Raw genomic sequence first — 21,771 nt, forward strand, 5'->3', positions numbered from 1 at the left:
AAAGGTTAAAAAAATGCACAGGTATAAGTTTGGAAAAAAATTGACAGAGAAATCAGAAATAATAAAGGCCTTTTTCTGAGGTTGAGAAACTGGTTGATTTACAGCTTTCCTGCAGCAATCGAAATAAACAAAGTTTTGAAAGCTGATACAAACAATTCACCCAAGTGACCAAACTTTTGATGATTACTTATAAACTCCCTGTCTGTGCAAAGTCAGTGTTGGAACAAACTGTGTTACTGCACCCTGTGATGCATTATTAGGACAATACTGTACTGCAGGAAGTAGTCCTGTATGTATCTCAGAATGGTGAGAAAAAGGCAACGAACAAATGAAGACAGGCTGGTTGGTCAGGAGCTCGTCCTACAGCAAGATAAGAAGCCAAAACATTAGAGGCAAAAGCACCAGACGGTTGCTTCACTTGATGGGAAACCAGCACAGTCTCCAGACTTAAAGCCCATGGAGCTGGTTTGAGATGAACTGGACAGAAGGTGAAAGCAAAGCAACCAACAAGTGCAACTTATTTATGGGAACTTTGAAACAGTCTTGTGACGAACTTTCCAAACAATGTCTCATTTTCAATGTAGAAACAACATCACACTGCTGAATGAGTCAAAAGAGGTTTTATTATCAGTGACTAATTTCCAAAGATGTGTGTGATTTATTTGTTCTATGTGTTAACTTCAAAAACACTGAGACACTTCACTGTAACTTTTATTAACAACTGGAGAAATGGAGGTGCTCTAAAACTTCTGACCAGTGGAGTTCACATCTGAAAATACACACTTAGGTCACACACACACACACACTGTGTGGGTGTGCACACATACTAACCTTACTGTATAAATAACCCGTGCTTACAATAACGTAATCACTTCATGGCAGATTCATCTCCAGATCAGCATCTATTATCTGAGGTCAGTACTGAACTGCTTCTAAATTCATTCACAATGAAAACAAAGTCTCAATACATACATATGCACAGTAATGAGGATGTGGTGTTTGTCTCTAAATCATATTTGCAGTATTTTATCATCATGTTTTCTGTCTTTTCTTTTCAAACAAGTTCATCAGCTGCTGACATGAATTTCACACCTGGGGACAGTAATGTAACGACGGCTCTGAATAACCAGGAACCATTTCTTGTGGCTATTGGCAAGAATGTGGCCGTTGTCGTCCTCGGCATCACCATCAACTACATCAATGCCACTATGGTCCACACATTCAACAAACATCATGTGTGTAAAACTGTGTAGCTACAAAAGAAAAAGTTCATCACAATGTTTCTGACTTTAAAACCACATCTCTCCTAAATACTGACAATACAACAGACACTAAAGTCAATGGATGAAAAGGGAAATACTGGTCATTGTTGTTAGAAATATTAGGGCAGCTGTAATGACTACTGCTTTTGAACTATTTCTGTAGCAGGTAGAGATGTGTAATATACTGTAATCTAACCCTGATTCTGCTGCTCAATACAGATCTTCAAGATGAACCCTCGCTTTATCCTGTTCATCCACCTGGTGGTCAACGACATGATCCAGCTCACAATCAGCATTTCTCTCTTCATCTTCACCTACACCTTCCGCACTATCTATGTCTCCATCTGTTGCCTCTTCATCTTGCCGGCCATCTTCACCACACAAAACACCCCTCTGAATCTAGCTTTCATGGCAGCAGAGTGCTACATTGCTGTCTGCATTCCTCTCCGCTATAACTACATTTGTACAGTCAAGAGAACATATATTGTGATTGGAATAATCTGGGCAATGAGTTCACTTTCTGTCCTGCCAGATATCTTCATCCTCTTGGCCACTGAACCTCTGGAGTTCTTAAATTCAAGAGTGTACTGCTACAGGGATTCTGTGTTTAGGAGCACCTACAGTCTAAAGAAGAGGGATGCATCCCACATATTGTTTCTGGTAGTGGTTTGGTTCACTCTCTTCTACACTTACTTCAGAATTTTGTTTGTGGCCAAAGCTGCTGATGCTGATGCTAAAAAGGCGAGAAACACTATCCTCCTTCATGGCTTTCAGGTGCTGCTGTGTATGACTGTCTATGTGCAACCTATGTTACTTCAACTTCTCACAGACTTGTTTCCAGGAGGAGTTAGTGCCATACAATTTTCCTTGTACATTTTAAGCCAAATCCTCCCTCGCTTTATTAGTCCTATTGTTTATGGGTTACGAGACAAGACGTTCAGGAAGTACTTCCAAAGGTATCTGTGTGTCTCATTAATTAATGCTTCTAGTTCCTCATGTTGGTCAGACGTTTGGCTTAGATTAAAAAAATGAATACAACAGGGGGAAAAAAAACACTTAATTAGCAGTGATAATCCCACCTTCAGTATACAAGTGACCTGATCAAACTGTATCAGGAGATGATGATGAGTTCATGTCAGTTCAGTGTTTAATTGTTGTAGACTGTTATGTCCTCATCTGATACTGGGGACTACAAGTGATCAGAGCTCCAGTATAATAAACATTTTGAACTTCCACCTGAAATTCGACCGTTCCTTCTGCCATAGCTTTACTGCAGGTCATTGCCTGTGCAGTGATCCAGCTTAGACCTCAGAGCTACACTAGCTGCTAAATTAATGTTAAATTTAAGATAAAGCGGAGAAATTGGAGAAATCAGACATTATCAGTTTATTCATTTTTAGCTTCTGATAAGTTTTAAGGATGAACCGAGAGTAAAGACACTTTTCTATTACCCTCATTTCCAATTCCAGGTGGTTTTCTTTGCATAAAAATATTTTATGTTTGGGACGTTAATCTCTGATAGTTAATATGATCAATTAATTTTATGCTAGAATTAAAGAGAGATATGACTATTTAATCAAATGAAGTGTTTTATTTTTCATCAGTGCCAGTCATGCTGGTCCTGATCTGGGCTCCTAATTATCTTTGCCATGCTCTGTAACAAACCACCAATTCATGTTTCAATGCTTCTGTTTCTGAAAACGACAGCAGCATCGAGATGAAACATTTTATAAGTGCTCTAATTCCATAATTTAGCTCATGTAGAGAGCTATTCAAGTGTTATTAACTTTTAAGATTTTAACAGGTGGCCTGTGGATGTCCAGCCCAACATGTTGAACACACTGCTACTGTTTTATTTACTTTAACGTGACATATGAGAATAAAAAATAAAAACAACTGTGACAGAAAAATAAAAAGGTTTGTGAGGTAATAATCTGACACAGAGGCACAAAAACTGCTCCATCGTGCCACTGGACATCAGAAACTCCACAGGTACCTTCATGTGCTTTCATCACTTACACTATTTTCACCTGTTACTTGTCAAGTGATTTTTACTGCGAGATCTCACACCCTGACTGTCCCGAACAGAGCAGGAGACGCCACTTAAAAACTATAGATATTTGATGTTCGAGTCTTTACTGGGAGGGGAAGTTCAATACTGATATAGGCACAAATATGTAAATAATAAGTCAAACCAGATTTTGTTCACTACATTTGTTTTGACTGAGTGAATATCAATGAGCCACACTCACAGTGACATCACTCTCAGCACTCAGGCAGCATCCTGCTCAGTATAAAGCCACCACACCGATTTCAGATTCATTTTCATGTCTGGTCAAAGTGGACACTGAAGAGCTCTGAGGTAAGTTTTAATGCTGTCTCACTGTATTAGTGCAGAATGTTATGTATATGTTTTTACAGTATTATGAACAGCACTTGTTCCACAACAATTTTTTATCTTGTAATTCCAACATATCTCTAACATACTTCAGCAGCCGGGCTGGATGGTAAACACATTTCAGGATGAATGCTTTCTTGTTTTACTTTGTCATTGAGTAGTTGACCGAGGTATTCTTGCAACTGTGTGAAAATATGAAAATAACAAAGAAAAAAACACATTAAATGTTCATTGCAGCACAATCTGAACACAACATTAAAATATTGTTTAATGTTTCCGTGTGACAGAGACTTGCAGGATCCTCAGATCGTCTCCATGAATTCCTCCTCTCTTAATGTGTCGAGTGCTCTGAGCTATCGAGACTCTTGGAACACAGCTGTAGCCAAAAATGTGATTGTTGTGGCTCTTGGCCTCACCATCAACTATATCAATGGTACACTGATCCACACCTTCAGAAAACACCAGGTCAGAGTCCTCTCTGTTAGTTATCATTAGTATAATCGTTATTGTTATTATCATCATTATTATTCAATCATTAGTACAAGAAAGAAATGGATGGATTCGAGTAATAAATATGAGATGCTTTCACTGACTGATTCCTTTCTTTTCTTCTCCTCCATCTCAGATATTTTATGTGAATCCTCGTTACATCCTCTTCATCCACCTGGTGTTGAACGATATGATCCAGCTCACTACAACAATGAGCCTGTTTGTCTTTTCGTACGTCTTCTACAAAATTAACGTTTCTCTCTGTTGCCTCATCGTTACCTTTGCAGTCTTCACCACCCTGAACACTCCCTTAAATTTAGCTGTCATGGCAGTCGAGTGCTACATCGCCATTTGTTTACCTCTGCGACACGCTGAGCTCTGCACCATCAAACGAACATATATTCTGATTGCTTGGATTTGGACCATGAGCGCAGTTTCCACCCTGCCAGACATGTTTATTCTTGTGGTAACGCAGCCTGTGCAGTTATTTTATTCAGCTATTTTCTGTGAGAGGGATAACCTGTTTAAACACCCTGCAAGTTTAAAAAAGAGGGATGTTTCCTACATCATTTTCCTGGTTGGTGTTTGGCTCACTCTCGTCTACACTTACTTCAAGATCTTCTTTGCTGCTAAAGCAGCTAAAGATGCTAAAAATGCAAATGCAGAGAAGGCCAGAAATACAATCCTGCTGCATGCCTTTCAGTTACTGCTGTGTATGCTAACCTTTGTAGCCCATTTATTAAGAAAGGCTCTGCTGTACTGGTTCCCTAAACATTACGTTCATGTGGCTTTTTTTTCTTATATCATGGTCCAGATCCTCCCCAGGTTAATCAGTCCTATGGTGTACGGGCTACGAGACAAGACGTTTAGACAGCATTTGAAAAAGCATCTGCTGTGTACAGTGAGAGCGAGCTTCAAACCATGGACTACAGCCAAGTTCATGTTGCTCTGGTAGATTACCAACTACACAGATACATTTCAAACCAAGCATTTCCAGGCAGCACACGACAGTTGAGGTTTACTGGAGTCTGATGAACTTAGATAGTGCATTTCTATCATATTAAGCATCAAAAGCAACACAATCTGCAAATTCACTGAATCATTAATTGTAAAATTCTTCTTAACTACAAATTATTTGTTGTTTTAAGGTGAGACACTGCAGGCAAAAACATTGTCTTTTCATGCACTGGTTAATTATGAGCAATTTTTCCTCTACAACATGTCTTCCAAAACATCCAAAATACATAATTGTTTATTTCACCATACTGTCTATTTACATCTGTAGATTTCTCCTAAATTGATTGAAACTTCTAATATAACATGCAGTACCACAATCACTGTCCTCACAGGCAGCGTTGTAAAGCTCTCTCTCTCTCTCTCTCTCTCTCTCTCCTGCACAATGTTATCAGATCCAAATATGGTCATTTCCTTTGTATCATCCACAATAGTGTTTGATATTATTGTATTTGTAAATAGTGATTTCCAATAAAAATGTCATGTTACATGCAGTGATTATGCAGAATGTGGTTTTCCTGTTCAGGGAAACTGAAAATGACAAAACAGCTCTGTCTGAGAAAATTGCTTCTCAGCAGTGTCACTGTCAACATGACTTTACAGTTTTGTTCCTTTCAAAGGGGGTTTGGTCATTCACTGTATCGTACATAGCCTCATTTAAATAACATTTAATCATTAAAAACATGGTGAAAGTATGTATGTATGTAATGATTTATGGAGTGATAAAAAAGAGACGTCCCTTCTGTAAAAACTCTACTATGTTAAGAAAAGGAAAAAAGAAAAAAGGAGTTTGTACCCGGCTTCATCTGATGTTCAGATTTCTGTTCTGAAAGACAAATAATGCTTCATTCGCATTCATTTGTTTTAATTAATGTGATCAGCTGGGGAAGTTTCATAGTAATATATAATAGTTAATAGTCCTGCCTCCACAGTTTAAACATGGCACCACAGACTGCAGGCTGCAGGCCTCTGATGCACAATCATCTATTCATGTCATTATTTAAGCCTCCAGTTACTTACAGGACGCATATTTTACGTACACAGTGATAATATGAGGATTTTGTAAATGGAGTGAAATATAAGTAAAGTATATAGAGTAACTGCCTGTGATTTCAGGTTTTTAACCCCAACCCTAATCCTAACCCTGTCTAGCTAATTTGTGTTAACATCTAACACCTAACCTTAATAAAACCTAAACCAAACCACGAAACAAGTCTTTCACCTAAAATGTAAAGATGTTGGTTTTTTTAATCCCCAGAAGTTACATAATTTGACTGCGTAAACAGATTTATTTCCCCACAACATGAGCAATACATGTACACACACACACACACACACACACACACACACACTTCAAACCCGTGACTGTTCTTCATCCCTTGACATTCACATTAACTACTATATATGAAAGACATCAGACCACATCATACACACTATCATCAAGGTGGGTGCATGTTCTTTCTGTGTCATTCTGAGTATTAAGGAACAATGTGTTGATTATTCTTATTTCTATTTTGCATGTGTGGTTCATTCTCTACTCTAATTTTTCTAGACATGTTTTTGACCAGAGTTAAATAATATTCAAGATGAAAATGTTCTAAAGTTTCTCATTAAAATGATTTGAACTTTGTTAGTTTCCCTGTTATCAGACTGAGCTCAGACTTTTTCAAACTCAACTATGTTGCTGCTGCTTTACCAATAACAGTAAACCTGATCACTGGTGTAACACTGACTCTGCTGTTATATGTCCCAGTAAACAATGAGTGTGATAATGAGCCACTCTGAGCAACAGCAGGAGCACTGTGAAACTGCAGTTTACATGCAGCAGATTTTAAGTGTAGAACTGAACAGGTTTGGCTTTTTAGTGTTTTATTATATTATTATTATTTAATATGTAATCTATAATGTTTAAAATTTCATAGAGCAAACATATAATTGAAAAATATTAAGCTCTGTAACATGAAGACAATGCATGAAAACAGAACTTTTCACTGAGAACATCATTGATCTCAATGAGATATTAACTGAAATAACTAAAACTCTGTGCACTGGTGATAAATACTGTCATTTATTCAAATTACACTGACATGTGGGTGTTTCTCAGCAGGGTGTTGTGTTGTTGTTTAAAGCTTCATCATTAAGGGAAGTGCATCTCTCAGGCTGATCCTCTTTCTCTAGCTGATCAACAAGGACTTTTTTCTTCTAATCTGACCCACAGCTGTCTCCAGTGAGGAAGACCCGGACCAGGTTTACAGGACCTGGTTTCAGACGACTCATGAGCCTTTCAAACACTGGCAGAAATCTCACGACACCTGTCTATCGAGACAATTTACAAACAGCCATAGTCAAGAATGTGATTACTGTGGTTCTCTGCATCTCTATTAACTATGTCAACAGCACCCTGGTGCACACATTCACTAAACATCAGGTCTGAGTCTTTTGCATCATTGCAACAAATGTAAATTTATATATTCGCATATAATCAGTGACACTGCTCCTATTCTATTCCTCTTATTTCCTAATAAATTCTGTCCTTCCCTACAGGTTTTCAACATGACCCCTCGTTACATCCTGTACATCCATCTGGTGATCAATGATATAATCCTGCTGACCATGTTCACAGTCATTCAAGTCCTGAGTTACATCGTTTTCACTCTCAATGTCTCCCTGTGTGTATTTTTGATGATGACTGCTATACTTGCAAACCTAAACAATCCTCTGACACTAGCTGTTATGGCGGTAGAGTGCTACATCGCCATATGCTTCCCCCTCCGTCACACCCAGATCTGCACAGTCAAGAAAACATACGTTGTGATCGGCCTGATATGGGTGCTGAGTACAGTTTCAATCCTACCAGACTTATTTGTCGCCCTGTCCACAGAGTCTATGGAATTCTTCAACTCCAGAGTTTTCTGCCTCAGGGAAAATATCTTCAGAAACCCCCATCTCACAGAGAAGAGGGATATATCCAACACACTTTATCTGTTCATTGTTTGGTTCACACTTTTCTACATATACTTCAGGATCCTTTTCACGGCACAAGCAGCTGCTACAGACGCCAGGAAAGCAAGGAACACTGTCCTGCTCCACGGCTTCCAGCTGCTGTTATGCATGCTTACCTTATGTTTTTCATCTTATAGTAGAATTTCTAACATACCTGTTCCCAAAAGGGATACTGGTCATTCGCTTCACTGTCCCCATATTTGTTCAGGTTCTGCCTCGACTCATCAGTCCGATTGTTTACGGGCTACGAGACAAGACGTTCAGGAATCACCTGAAAAGATATCTGTTCTGTACAAGTGCTCACACTCATCCACAAACATTTCAGAAGAGACCAGTGAAACATTATAAAAAGGACACCTGTAAATCAAAACAAGGACAAAAAATTATGTCTTTGTGAAGCTTATATTAGTTCTTGTAGTTACTCTGTCAGACAGATTTGGTTCAACTTGATTGTATGATTTAAAGCTGCAGTTAGCCTAATGCTTTCAGCAGTCACACAGGTGATTCTCCTCTGGGAAGGTGCAAGATGTTCTTTAATTTCTCGGAGGGAACCAGGGATGGGAGCCTGGTTCCCTCCGATGGCCAAGCATAATTACTGACCATAAAACAACAACAACAAATCATGTGCATAACATAACTTGTTTTGCAAAAATAAATCACCCCTTTTATACCTCTCCTGTTATTTTACTGCACTGACATGTCTGCCACAGTTCAAGTTACAGATGAGTCACATCAAGCAACTTTTTCTTTGACCAAATTAATTAATAAAAATAGCAGCATTCATTTTTGTCAACAGTGTGTTATACATGTGGCGCTTAAATACAAGTTTCAGATCGGATAAAACAAATCATCAGAAAAATAACTTCATTTCCAAAGTTTAAAAGTTTTTTGACTTAAAGAAATAAATGATGTCTTCTGCTGAAAGTTGAGTTTTCCTGAGCGAAGAGCAAATGTGACATTGAACTTTTTGTGGAACTGTCCAGGCTTTGAAATCTACTGTTCATGTTCATTCATGCACAAATAGCCTGAATCACCTGCTATTCTCTCCCGACCAAACTAGTGTGTAACATGAACCTTTACTTGCTCTTTTTTGTTTTGTGTTGAAGAACACAGACAGATCTAGTTTCAACTCTCACCACTAAACACTACACAAATGGTCAAGTTAGAAGAAGAGTGGACATTGGACTTACATTCAGCAGGTTACGTGACCCCACATGAACACTGCAGGTAATCACTGCATCCCACCACCTTGCTACTTCTGATGATGTTTTTTTGACTTACAATGGTTCCACCCAAAGCTGATGGAAACTCTGAGTAGCAACAAATTTCAAAGAATCCTGAACAACGCTGGTTAAAGAACCATCATTTCATTTGGTGGAAAATAGTAAAGTTGTGATGCAGAAAACCAAAACAATGAGCTGAAACTCACTGTAAAGCAGAGTAAAGCTGAGGAGATGATAATTCTCCTCAGTTTCTTCACTATCAGACATACAGTCATTTGATCCATTTTATTACAAAATGTCGACACTTTAAAGTGCAAAATTTATATCAATCAATATTCATCTTGAAAAGACAACAAATAAGCATATTTCTCTGAATGTGAGACTATTCTTTTAAGATACACATGAAAACATGAACACACCTACACAATCAACAATCCCACGAGTCATTTATCAGCCTATATAAACTCCTTCCATCAACACCCACAGCAGACTGGTGTTATGTGACATCCTTCTGGGTACAAACAGTCTTTTCATGCTTACTGCTATTATTACAGTAAGCATGATCATTTTATTATGTTGCCATCTATCTGTGCTTTTTCTGCGACTTAGATTTATTATTGACAGGTGTTGATGAACTGCTGTTTCTGTCACAGTTTGATGAGAGGCATTTTCTCTGTAAAATGGAACATATGGGACAATTAGCCTGTTATTTGTTTAACAGTTTGTGGCACAGACAGATCACACTCTCCACAGAGGCAGGAAATCACAAAGAACGTTTTAAACAAATATTAGATTTATTCTGTGGATTAGTGCATCTCATCACACATTTCAGAGTCTCCTTTATTTGTGAATCTTTGAATTTTGTCGTAAATTCTCTTCAAACCTCACACTGTGGAGGACACAGCTCGACCTAAAATATTGTCAATGCTTATTTCAGACAGGAAGGATTCTGCCATTTCAGACATGAATGTATCATCTGTCAATGGAACTTTCACTGTAGCTGGGACACAGCGAGACACTTTCACCACAGCTGTGACCAAGAATCTGATTGTCACAGCCCTCTGCATCTCCATCAACTACATCAATGGTACTCTGATCCACACCTTCAGAAAGCACCAGGTCTGAACTCTGGCATTGTTTTTATTAGCACAGGCTGTGCAGAAGGGGAAGATTCAAACATGCTCAATTTAAATTTAGTCTTCTTTCCCGCTCTGCTGTAAGCAAGCAGGTGTCAGATCTTGGATATATGCATAGAACAGCTTTCACAAATCGGTTTCTAAAAAGATGAATTAATTAATCATGAGTAAATGATGCACTGTGTTCCATGTAATATCTAGGATAGTAGTGGGTTATGAAAAAAAAAGAAATTTATTAACCTGAAGCAGAGGATAATTGCAAAATGATTCTCCAAAGCAAAACACTCTGTATCACCATTAGATAATTCATCTGGCTCACTGCTTCTAATGTTTATTCATTTAGTGTTTTCTATTTTCATGCATCATTTAATCATATTCTACAAAAACACATCAAATCTATGATTTTCTCATTTATCATATTGACATTATCAGATTTCAAAATGTGCTGTTATGTTGAGAAAATGTTCACCGCTGACAGGAAGTTTGATGTAGTCATTAGAAAGTAATTCAAATATATGTCACTTATATTGTGAACTGCAGGGTCTATGTTTAATGTCACAAAGTGCATTGTTTGTTTGCAGGATTCCCTTTTTCTCACTGCCTTTATCCTACAGATCTTCTATTCGAGCCCTCGTTACATTCTGTTCATCCACCTGGTGATAAACGACATGATGCAGCTGGCCCTGTCCACTCTTCTCCACATCATCAGCTACGCCCTGTATAAAATCAGTGTACCCTTCTGCCTCATCCTGCTGATCATCACCATCCTCACCACCCTCAACACGCCACTAAACCTGGCTGGAATGGCGGTCGAGTGCTACATCGCCATCTGCGTCCCCCTCCGTCACGGCCAGATCTGCACCATCATGAAAACCTACATCCTGATTGGTTTGATCTGGGCTGCGAGTGCATGTTCCATCCTACCAGACCTCTTCATCCTCCTGGCCACAGAGCCTCTGCAGTTCTTTCACTCTAAGGTGCTCTGTGCCAGAGATTTCGTGTTCAGAAGCAACTACAGCCAGAAGAAGAGGGAGGTGTCGCACATCGTTTGTCTCGCCTTGGTCTGGCTCACACTCTTTTACACTTATTTCAGGATTCTGTTTGCTGCCAAGGAAGCAACTGCAGACTTTAAAAAAGCCAGAAACACTATTCTCCTCCATGGTTTCCAGCTGCTGCTATGCATGCTTATATATGTGCGACCCATGTTTGAGCAGGGTTTGCTCTACTTACTGCCCAAACAGCACTCGACCATACGCTTCACCGCCTACGTCATTGTCCAGATCATGCCACGGTTTGTTAGTCCCATTGTCTACGGACTGCGAGACCAGACCTTCAGGAGACATGTGACAAGGTACCTGCTTTGTAAAGTGAGCACAAGCAACCACCCAGAAAATGTCACCAGTACCAAACATGATGCCCACTATGAAACTGCAGTGACATGTATATTATCTCTATCTGTATCTATATAATCTCTACCACAATCATCACTTGTGTTTTACATTACTGTGGTTTTGCTTGCAGCAGTGAAAGCATTTAAAATATAAGGCCTAAAGTCCAATAAATACTACAGCATAGCTCGCACATTAACTGATTTTTCATCTTAAAAACTCACTGAAAGTTTAAAAAAATCTAAGAAGTACATTTGTATAAAATATTGTGTAACTTGTAAAACCATCATGACAGCAACTCTGACCACTGGAGGCAGATTCACTGCAATTTTATGGAACTTAAAATTGCAAGAGAAGTAAAAACAATCGAGAAGTTTCTAATACTTCAATAAAAATGTTCTTGTTATTCTACTCATTCTAACCCACACTAGCATCCTGGCTCTGGGGACCAGGGTCACTGACACATTAACAGCTACAGGATGGAGAGCCATGAAATTTCATACAGATGAATTCCAGCTGGGGAGACATGGCCAATAACTAACTAACTAACTAACTCTCTCTCTCTCTCCACTGTCAAAATAAATAAAAAACTAAATGTAAAGTTATTTAGCAACTGTTTTGAAAACTGATTAATCACCTTAGTAATTTTCTAAACAAAAAGGTCAAACAGTATCTTGGATTTGTTGCATTACTTCATCTTATGCCTAGGGGACATGACACTGTACCAAACACTGTAACACAGAGCTTGATTCAAAAGACAAAACATTTATATCAATGGTGCAAAAGTGCAATTTTAAAAAAAAAAAAGGTCACATGACAGGATAAGAAACAATGCTCTGATCTCACTGTTGTCATCATAACCAACACAAACTATCACCATCATCATCAGCATCTTTTCTTTTCTCTAATAAACACAGAGGAAGAAAATCAATTAAGTCTCGTTTCACAGTATTTATAAAGGCTCAGTCGAGCTGTCTGTCTCGAGTCTCACCTGGACTCAGGTAGGTAGAACAGGACAGGGATGGTGGTGAGGTAGCCCCTGACTACAGTCTTTAAAATGTAAGATTACAATGTGAGTTTAGTCCAAATATTTATATTTTAACTCAAGCTTTATTTAAATTAAAATGTTTGAAATTTTTAAATGTTACTGCAGCACTCTTTGCATCAGTAGATGCTCTTATATTTGGAAGAATATACATGTAATAATTTCCCTGATTATACTTTCACAATGTGATTCATTAACATGTGTTTCATGCTGAAAAACACTGCAGAGCTTTGCAAAAAGAAAAAAATCAGGCTTAAGGTGAATGATGGCAGAATGCTGCATGTCATAAAATTCAGTTAAGCAGGGATTACATTTTAACACCTGTGCAAAGTATTTAGGAAGTGCTCTGATATACTGGTAGAACTGGATCACTGAACGTTTCCACAACATTTCAGTGGAAACTAAAATATATTTCTGTTTCTTGAGTATGTGCTCAAACTAATGAACAAGCATCATAAAGAGATGAGGATTCATTGTAAATAGATTTCTCAAACTGATCATAATAATTGTATTTTCTGTGTCATCCACTCTTTTTCTCAGGTCTCAGTAAAATATGAGCTCATCAGTGGCTCCAGGAGGAAACATGACGTCTTATCAGGTCTGAAGCAGCTGTTTTGGTGCCACATGTTTTAAAGCTAATAAGTGTTTTTGATCTCCCTGTACTGTTGTGTTTAATGTGAGAAATATTCCACGTCAGTATTTCAGAGTAAACTTCATCACTGCAATTTTTGTTTTGAGTCATTTAATTCTTGAAGATTAAAGCAGGAAAATTTAAGTTTAAGTTAAATTTGTCACTTCATGGCTCTGACTCTGGCTCTTTGAATGAATTAGTTACAGCCTGGTCTGGTTCCTTCTGTAACAAATACTCAGCATCATCTTCTGTCGTGGCCCAGATGACGGTCATGCACATGTTCTATCTCCTGATTCAGAAATATATGAATTAACATGGACAGTTATATCTATTTAACTGAGTCAATATGTGATTTTAAGGTCTCAATATTCAGTCTGACGTTTGCTGGAAAACCATCCTGAATAATCCTGAAAAAGCACAAGAATCCGTTCTTTACTTTGACGTAACCTTTAAACTGATGAGTTATTAATATTAGGTGTGTTGTGCATGTGTGTGAGCATAAGTGAGGAGATGCAGTTAAAGAGTAAATTTCAGAAAAGGAATGAGGCTCTCTGATGCTCCAGTTTACTGACAGTCATCTGTGTTTCCCTCTCTCTGGCTCCCTCTGCTGCTGCACCAGCTCACATTCATCAGAGACACCTTCACCACAGCATTTGTGAAGAACCTGATCGTGGTTCTGGTCTGGCTCATCCTCAGTTACATCAACGGCACACTGGTGGCCACTTTTTTCAGACACCAGGTACACACACATACCACACACACACACGCTGGTATATGAAACACCTTAGTGCTGAAACAATTACATAATTAATCAATAAGTCATTCAGAATATCAACCAACAATAATATTGATAATCAGGTCATCTTTTCAGAGTTTTATGAAAACCAAACATTCACTCACTGCTGCTTCTCTGTGTTTTATATTAAACGTAGAAATGTATTTTAAATATATATCTCTCTGGACTCAAAGATCACAAGTTTCTGACAAAAAACAAAATCTATTAAATAACAAAATAACCAATATTCAAATTAAATCTGCCTCAGATCATTTTAAAACATAGAGATGAAAAATAAAAAGCAGCAGCAGAGGATTTTAAATGCTATTACGTGAGGCTGTTTTTCTAAAGCACTTAGAAATGTCCTATCTGATAGAGAATCTTCACAGACACACACTAACCCATTAAATATTATTAAATTAATCTATTAGATGTCTGAGAATCTGACAGCCCAAAACTAAAAGGTGTTGTGTAAACAGACGTAAGCGGCAAATCTGAATGAAACAAGAGAATTTTAACATTTTCACTTAATAAGCAACAGAAATCTTTAATGAACGTTATTGAAATTGTTGGCAGTTAATTTTCTGTTGATTGACTAATTAATTCATCAACTCATTTGGACATTTTGAGGCTTCTTAAACAACTGATCAGACATTAACAGTTTGAGGATATCACCTCGGACTGAAAATCATGATTAGACCAAACAACTGACTGTTAAATGAAGAAAATCACCTGCAGATTAACGGTTAAAGAAAATTAGTTGTAGCCTTGTTTTGTTGATCCCACCTCATACTTCACAAGACTGAGGATTCTTTTCATCTCATCAATACAATAACAATTAATCATTTGTTTTCAGGATGGTCAGTGTTGATGTGCAGACTTTCTTCATTTATCTTTTCCTTTATCACTCCTGCGCTCTGTGCTCTCTAACCCACCACACTCCCTCTCCCTCTGTCCTCCTCCAGGCCTTTTACGAAGACCCTCGTTACATCCTCTTCATCCACATGGTGATAAACGATGCCATCCAGCTGACCGTCACCATCACACTTTTTGTCCTCAGCTACATTTTCTACAAGATCAACGTCTCCTTCTGCTGCTTATTCATCCTGGTGGCAGTCTTCACCACCAGAAACACGCCAGTCAACTTAGCCAGCATGGCCATAGAGCGCTACATTGCCATCTGTGAACCTCTTCGCCACTCTCAAATCTGCACAGTGAGAAGAACTTACATGGTCATCGGGTTGATCTGGTTTATATGTGTGGCTCCAGACATCACAGATCTCTTTGTGACGCTGGCGACTGAGTCCCTGAGCTTCTTTCATGAGTCGGTGTTCTGCCTGCGCCAGAATGTCTTCAAAGACCCGATCCTCGCACAGAAAAGACAAGCCTTCGATATCATCTATTTCTCCTGTGTGTTTCTGACTCTCATCTTCACCTACTTGAGGATCATGTTTGCAGCCAGAGCCTGTCTCCACAGAGAAGATATCAGCCCAGAGAGCCAGGAACACCATCCTGCTCCACGGCGTCCAGCTGGCCATGTGCCTGCTCTCCTACATCTCCCCCAGCGTGGAGCTCGTCCTGCATCTCATCTTCCCCGGTCGGATCCTAGAAATAAGATTCACAAACTACCTGATCGTCTACATCCTGCCCCGGTTTCTGAGCCCAATCATCTACGGTGTCAGAGACGAAAAGTTCAGGAAGTACTTCAAGATGTACCTTCTGAGCAACAGGTGCAGGAAGAAGCAGCAGAAAGTGGACCCCAAGGACATGTAACTGAGTTTAGATGAAGATCAGCAACAGAATAAAAAATATCCTTTCTGATGAAGCAGACCTTCAATTTTTTTTTTTTTTTTTTTTGAAAAACAGAAAAATATATTGATAGAGGCTACTGAAAAAGGCTGGCTGGCTAGTGCCAAATTTTCTATGTACTTTCTGATACAATAAAGAAGAAAAACCTAAAAGATTCTGTCTAAACAGAGGAAACACAGAAAACCATCAGATTTATTTAATAAATGTTGAATTATAATATCAGGTGTAGTCACTGGAATGATTCTTTCTACAGCTGCAGCAGCAGTTAGTAAAGAGACACTCGAGCCTCGTTAGAGAATAAACAGACAGGTTGAGGCTGTGACACTTAACACTAATCCACCATATTCCTCTGTCCATCCAGAGAGAATACGTAGAATATATTACACACACACAACTTGTTATCAAAGAGAGTGGACTCTGGAGGAACATCAGAAACGTCACCTCGTGGTGAAAACCACGTCCTAACTTCTGCACTACACAGCCATCATCTTCTACACTTTTGGTTTATATACTGTACCCAATCACATCTCCAACTGAAACTGAAATTCAAGTTGGTGGCTTCAAAATCAAAATAACAAAGACCATATAAAAAGAGTTCAAATTAGAAATAAATGACTCGTGATAACAAACACAGGTACAATAACGAGTCATATTGCTGTTTGGCCAATAGGATAGGTTAGGGTTAGGGTTAACCCTATCCCTATGACAACCAGATCAATACACACACACAAACACATCCACACAAATCCATATATAAGGGAGGCCAGGCTGCTGGAGGAGGTCACTGACAGCCAGTGACTCACAGAGGAAAGAGTCTGTTGTTTGTGAATATTGTATCAGACACCTGTAATGATATTATGGATGTGGACGTGTTGAATATGTGAATCTTTTTCACGAGAGAAAAAAGGTTGTTTTTTTTTTTAGTCTGATACATTTCACATTTTCATTACAGACGACTGAGTGTGTTTAAACTGTAAAACTGTGGATTTTTTCTGTGTCCTTCATTATCAGACAATGAAGTAGCTAAAATGTTTTTAATGATGCTTTAAAATGTCTTTATACCTTCCTGCAGATCACAGAGATACACGTTAAAACACTGAGAGCCATGAACTCCTGAAGACGTGTGAATGGGATATCTGTGGTTGTAGGTGTGTACAGGTTAAGATGTCTACAGATTTATTATCATAAAATATGACTACATAGCCTTTCATGCATTTCATATACTTATCCATGTTCCTCGTAGTGAGTGCTTTTGTGTCATTTTAAAAGGAACTATTTACTGTCATCTGTGCAAACTTTTCCAAACATTTCCCTGGTAATTAATCATACAATTGTTTGATGTTTAATATCTTTGAATAACTATAATCAAAAAATCACTGAGTGCATGAATACAATTTGTCTGTAAACATCAGGTTTCTTCAGATCGTGAGGAGCAGATGTCAGTGATGCTAAACTCCACCTCAGCCGACCCCCTGGGCCTGCTGCTGAGTAATACCAGCCTTTCAGCGACAGGGGGCGCTGTGGCTGTACCTAAAGACAGCTTCTCGAGTGCTCTGACCAAGAACATAGTGGCCATGTTGGTGTGGCTGACCCTCAGTATCATCAACAGCAGCATGGTGCACACCTTCCTACAGCACAGGTACACACAGCTGCCATCAAACATGTTTCTGACCTTATCTGTGGTCACACACAATGACTGATGCATCACATACGACATAGTACACCATGTTTAACTTAGATCCAGACTATAGACGATAGATTTAAATAGCAGCACCCTCTAAACGCACTCACTGCAGACACACAAATGATTACTTACTTGAAGTGTATATTTCCTGCCATCAATCTTTCCATGACTGTAGCAAAAACTTCTCTGTTGTCACATTTGTTATTAAGAAACTTATTTAACCTCATCATGTAAAATAATTTTCTTTATCATGAGTCCACATTGTTCAGGGTCTCTATCTTGTCATCTACAGCTGTTAAAACTCAAATTATTGATTAGTCCATCTATAGAAAGGTGATGAATTGTTTATGTCATTTTTCAAGCACAAATACTAGAAGACACCTCTGTTCCCCCTCCCTCAGTGTGAGGATTTACTGTATGATTTCCCCTTGCACTTTAGAAAATACAGTTTTTTGACATTTTTTTACACCAATAATTCACTGATTAATAATGAATTAATAATATATTATTAGAATAATCATTAGTTGAGCTCTGATCTGATCTGACTCTAGCCTCTTCTATGAGAACCCTCGATACATCATGTTCATCTGCATGGTGATCAACGATGCTCTGCAGCTCACCCTCGTTACAGCTCTCTACGTGGTCAGCTACATCTTCAGGAAGATCCACGCCTCTGTCTGCTGCCTTCTGGTAAGTCATTACAACAGCAGCTTTAAACCAGCTGTCATGTTCTGATCAGTATTTTGGAAAAGCTGATTCTGCATTTTCTCCCACAAAACTGAAATTTATGAACACAAGCCATAAACATTCTGAGTTCTGTTTGTACAGGAGGAAGAAGTCGCTGTTCATGCTTTTTAAAAGTGGCCTCTAAGAACAAAACCCTGTAGCTGCAGTATTCACACTGAAACACAGATGTACAGCTCTCAAAAACATGTTCACACATCATCATGTTTCTCTCAGATCATGACAGCGGTCCTCACCACCCGCTCCACCCCTCTCATCCTGGCTGGCATGGCCGTGGAGCGCTACATTGCCATCTGCTTCCCCCTGCACTACAGCCAGATGTGCACCGTCCCTCGCACCCTCCTCCTCATCAGTGTCATCCTCATCCTCACCGCCGCCCCACCCATCACCGACCTCCTCATCACCATCGTCAAGGAGCCCCCGAGCTTCTTCCACACCACCATTTTTTGCGACCACTCGCTTCTTTTTCGTGACCGGTCCATCTACTACAAGAACTGTGTGTTTGATGGGACGTACCTCTCCTTCGTGGCTCTGACGCTGCTCTACACCTACTGCAAGATCATGCTGACGGCACGAGCCGCCTCGACGGGCCTGGCCTCGGTGAAGAGGGCGAGGAACACGGTGCTGCTTCACGGGGTGCAGGTGGGTGTCACAGGTGGAGAGGTAGTTTGAAACTGTCCCTCTGTGCAATGTGAGCTGAGAAGCACAGACACTGGACCTGCATCTACAGCACCGGGGCCACACCTGAAAGAAAAGCAGACATTGCTTATGCAATTAATTACTGTGAGTAACAAGGGGGATATAGAATATGGAAACTTTTCAACCCGAAGCAAATATCAGAATAACAGAATAACATCTGTTGCATTTGTCTTGTTTTGTTTGAACAGTCCAAAACCCAGACATATAGAAAATAGTGGATGCTCAAATTTGAGTGGCTGGAACTAAATTACTTAAATTGACAAGGTGTTTTTCAGTTTGAATGGAATCCACAGCTATTATTTAGGAAGAGCAGACTGAGAGCTCAATTCTTGATCATCTCATTAGTACAAGCCTGTTTACTGTTTGTTATAAATGTTGTATATTTAAATGAATCCATCAGTAACACAACATTTTTTCCTCCCCTGTCCTTTTTGTTTCAGCTGCTGCTGTGCATGCTGGCCTTTGTGGTTCCCTCCCTTCAGGCTGCTCTCATCTCCCTCTTCCCACGCCTGAGTCTGGAGATTCGTTACATCTTCTTCCTGCTCGTCTACATCATCCCCCGTTTCCTGAGCCCTGTCATCTATGGTTTTCGTGACAAACAGTTCAGGAAGTACTGGATCCGGTACCTGGCCTGTCGGAGCCAGAGTATCGTCAGGGTCAGGCCGATGTTATTGAAAGTGAACTTGCAGGTGAAACAATCACATCAGGCAACCTGAACACAAGTCCGACTGACAGTCAGTCTACTGCTGCTACTCCTTCAGAAACTATGTGTAAAATATTGTCAGATTTGCTTATAAAGACCCTTTAACAAAGCATGATGGGAACTGTGATGTTTTAATCTTGTAACTAAGCATCTATATAAGGATGACGATATTTGGTATGCTTGCATTTCCACAGTGGTATGAGTCTGACAAAATCAGCTGACACAGAATCGCTCTGTTAACGTGATGTATTGTAGTGTACATCACACACCACCAGAGGTCAGTCATAATACAGGAAGCTGGAGGAACAGGCAGGAAGCCGAGCGCTGGTGAGGACATGGGACAAAAATGAAAAAATGTTGTCCTGTTCAGGGATATTTCTGGTTCAGATTTGAAGTTTGAATTTGATAAGAAAGTCAAAGGTGTACATAAAAAACTCTGAGGCAGACTGGAGCTGTAACAATAAGCTGATAGATCAATTAGTCAAAATGACATAAAATGAACTGAAATCGATTTCAATTATTTTAGCTATTTTTAAGCAAAAATGTCAAACTTTTGCTGATCACAGTCAAACATGAAAATATTTCATGATTTTCTTTGTAACACGATTCTAAATTGAATGTTTTATGTTTGGCTTTTTAACATTTTATTGATAAAACAATTAATTGAGATGATAATCAATGCTTTGTTTAGTAACTGTTTGCTGCAGCCCTAAGGTAGAGAGCAACAATGACTGGAAGGAATCACCCAATCACAGAGCTACTGTAGTATTCATACTAACAGTATTTAAATTGGCCATAACATAAACCTATAGTATCACCACAGACCCCTGTGTCTCCATGTTCACAAACAATAATGAGAATGTTTTAGAAAATAAAATAAAATTCTAATACAGAAAGGGGAAAAGAACCAGCGACGTCTCCCACTTTGTAGTTCTACATTTTGTTAAACTACATAAGTTTCTCTGAAAGCTCCTGATGGCTTCTGTCCATGGTCCAGTGACACAGCTACAACAGGCCTGACGAGAATCAAAGTCCAGTCTGAGAAACACTAATTTTCCCATGTGTTAATGTGAGGTCAGAGATCAACTGGCTTAGCTTCATGATTTTTCCTGAAGACCTGATCATTTATAGTGTCAGTGGTTCAACAATAGTCACATCTGTGTAGTAGACTGTCATTTATTCCTCCCTTCTTTCATTTGAAAATGATCTCTAATCACTGACACTTTCATTTTGATGCAGTCTACCTATACAGACAAACTGCATCAGATTGCTGATAAGTGATCAAGTCACCATTTATATTCATGGCATGATCAGCTGCTCACAACAATAAATAAGTGTACTTTAAAATAAATGGGTCATAATGGATTAAAACATCTATTTTACTAATAAAGCTCATTTAACACATTTGTAATTCAAATATGACAATCTTCCTTCCTCAGCCCCTCTATCACCCCCCCACACACACACACATCCCTACCTCACTGTAGTATTATCACTGAAATCTATATAACTCCATCTCCTCCTGTTCCATCCACTACTTACAGTCAGTCGGTCAGCCCTGTACCTCCACACCGACCAGAGCAGTGAGATGTTGAAGTAAGTTTGATTATTTTAACTTTACATTCAAAACAGAAGAATGACTTTGTATTCTAATTATTATTAAAAATTAAATTTAAGTTTAGTCTCTTTCTCCTTTTTTCTTATTTGCTTTGCCTTGATTGTGAACAAAATGTATTCAACCTTTGAAAATGAGATATTCTATTGTTGG

At 38.9% G+C, this 21,771-nt stretch overlaps 4 protein-coding genes and 2 pseudogenes across 4 annotated transcripts; all 6 read left to right on the forward strand.

Annotated features, from left to right (window-relative positions):
• The first annotated feature begins 1,079 nt into the window (after positions 1-1,079).
• LOC108901449 (odorant receptor 131-2-like) lies at positions 1,080-3,369 on the forward strand. The gene is made up of 4 exons (XM_051074594.1): positions 1,080-1,235; positions 1,482-1,700; positions 1,779-2,218; positions 3,351-3,369. Exons 1-4 carry the CDS (start codon positions 1,080-1,082, stop codon positions 3,367-3,369), a joined length of 834 nt encoding a protein of 277 aa, XP_050930551.1.
• A 606-nt stretch (positions 3,370-3,975) lies between these two features.
• Positions 3,976-5,140, forward strand: LOC108901467 (odorant receptor 131-2-like). The gene is made up of 2 exons (XM_018702937.1): positions 3,976-4,125; positions 4,286-5,140. The coding sequence occupies exons 1-2, from the start codon at positions 3,976-3,978 to the stop codon at positions 5,102-5,104; spliced, it is 969 nt and encodes a 322-aa protein (XP_018558453.1). The 3' UTR covers positions 5,105-5,140.
• A 2,298-nt stretch (positions 5,141-7,438) lies between these two features.
• Positions 7,439-9,289, forward strand: LOC108901450 (odorant receptor 131-2-like; annotated as a pseudogene).
• A 1,035-nt stretch (positions 9,290-10,324) lies between these two features.
• Positions 10,325-14,849, forward strand: LOC108901451 (odorant receptor 131-2-like). Its single transcript, XM_018702917.2, has 4 exons — positions 10,325-10,508; positions 11,140-11,958; positions 14,209-14,328; positions 14,844-14,849. The coding sequence occupies exons 1-4, from the start codon at positions 10,353-10,355 to the stop codon at positions 14,847-14,849; spliced, it is 1,101 nt and encodes a 366-aa protein (XP_018558433.2). The 5' UTR covers positions 10,325-10,352.
• Positions 14,850-14,915: 66 nt separating this feature from the next.
• Positions 14,916-16,137, forward strand: LOC127143117 (odorant receptor 131-2-like; annotated as a pseudogene).
• Positions 16,138-17,648: 1,511 nt separating this feature from the next.
• On the forward strand, positions 17,649-20,224 carry LOC108901453 (odorant receptor 131-2-like). Its single transcript, XM_018702919.2, has 5 exons — positions 17,649-17,812; positions 18,409-18,547; positions 18,818-19,243; positions 19,741-19,956; positions 20,198-20,224. The coding sequence occupies exons 1-5, from the start codon at positions 17,748-17,750 to the stop codon at positions 20,222-20,224; spliced, it is 873 nt and encodes a 290-aa protein (XP_018558435.2). The 5' UTR covers positions 17,649-17,747.
• Positions 20,225-21,771: the final 1,547 nt, after the last annotated feature.

Source organism: Lates calcarifer, linkage group LG12, assembly GCF_001640805.2.
Source record: "Lates calcarifer isolate ASB-BC8 linkage group LG12, TLL_Latcal_v3, whole genome shotgun sequence".
Classification (NCBI taxonomy): Eukaryota; Metazoa; Chordata; class Actinopteri; family Centropomidae; genus Lates; species Lates calcarifer.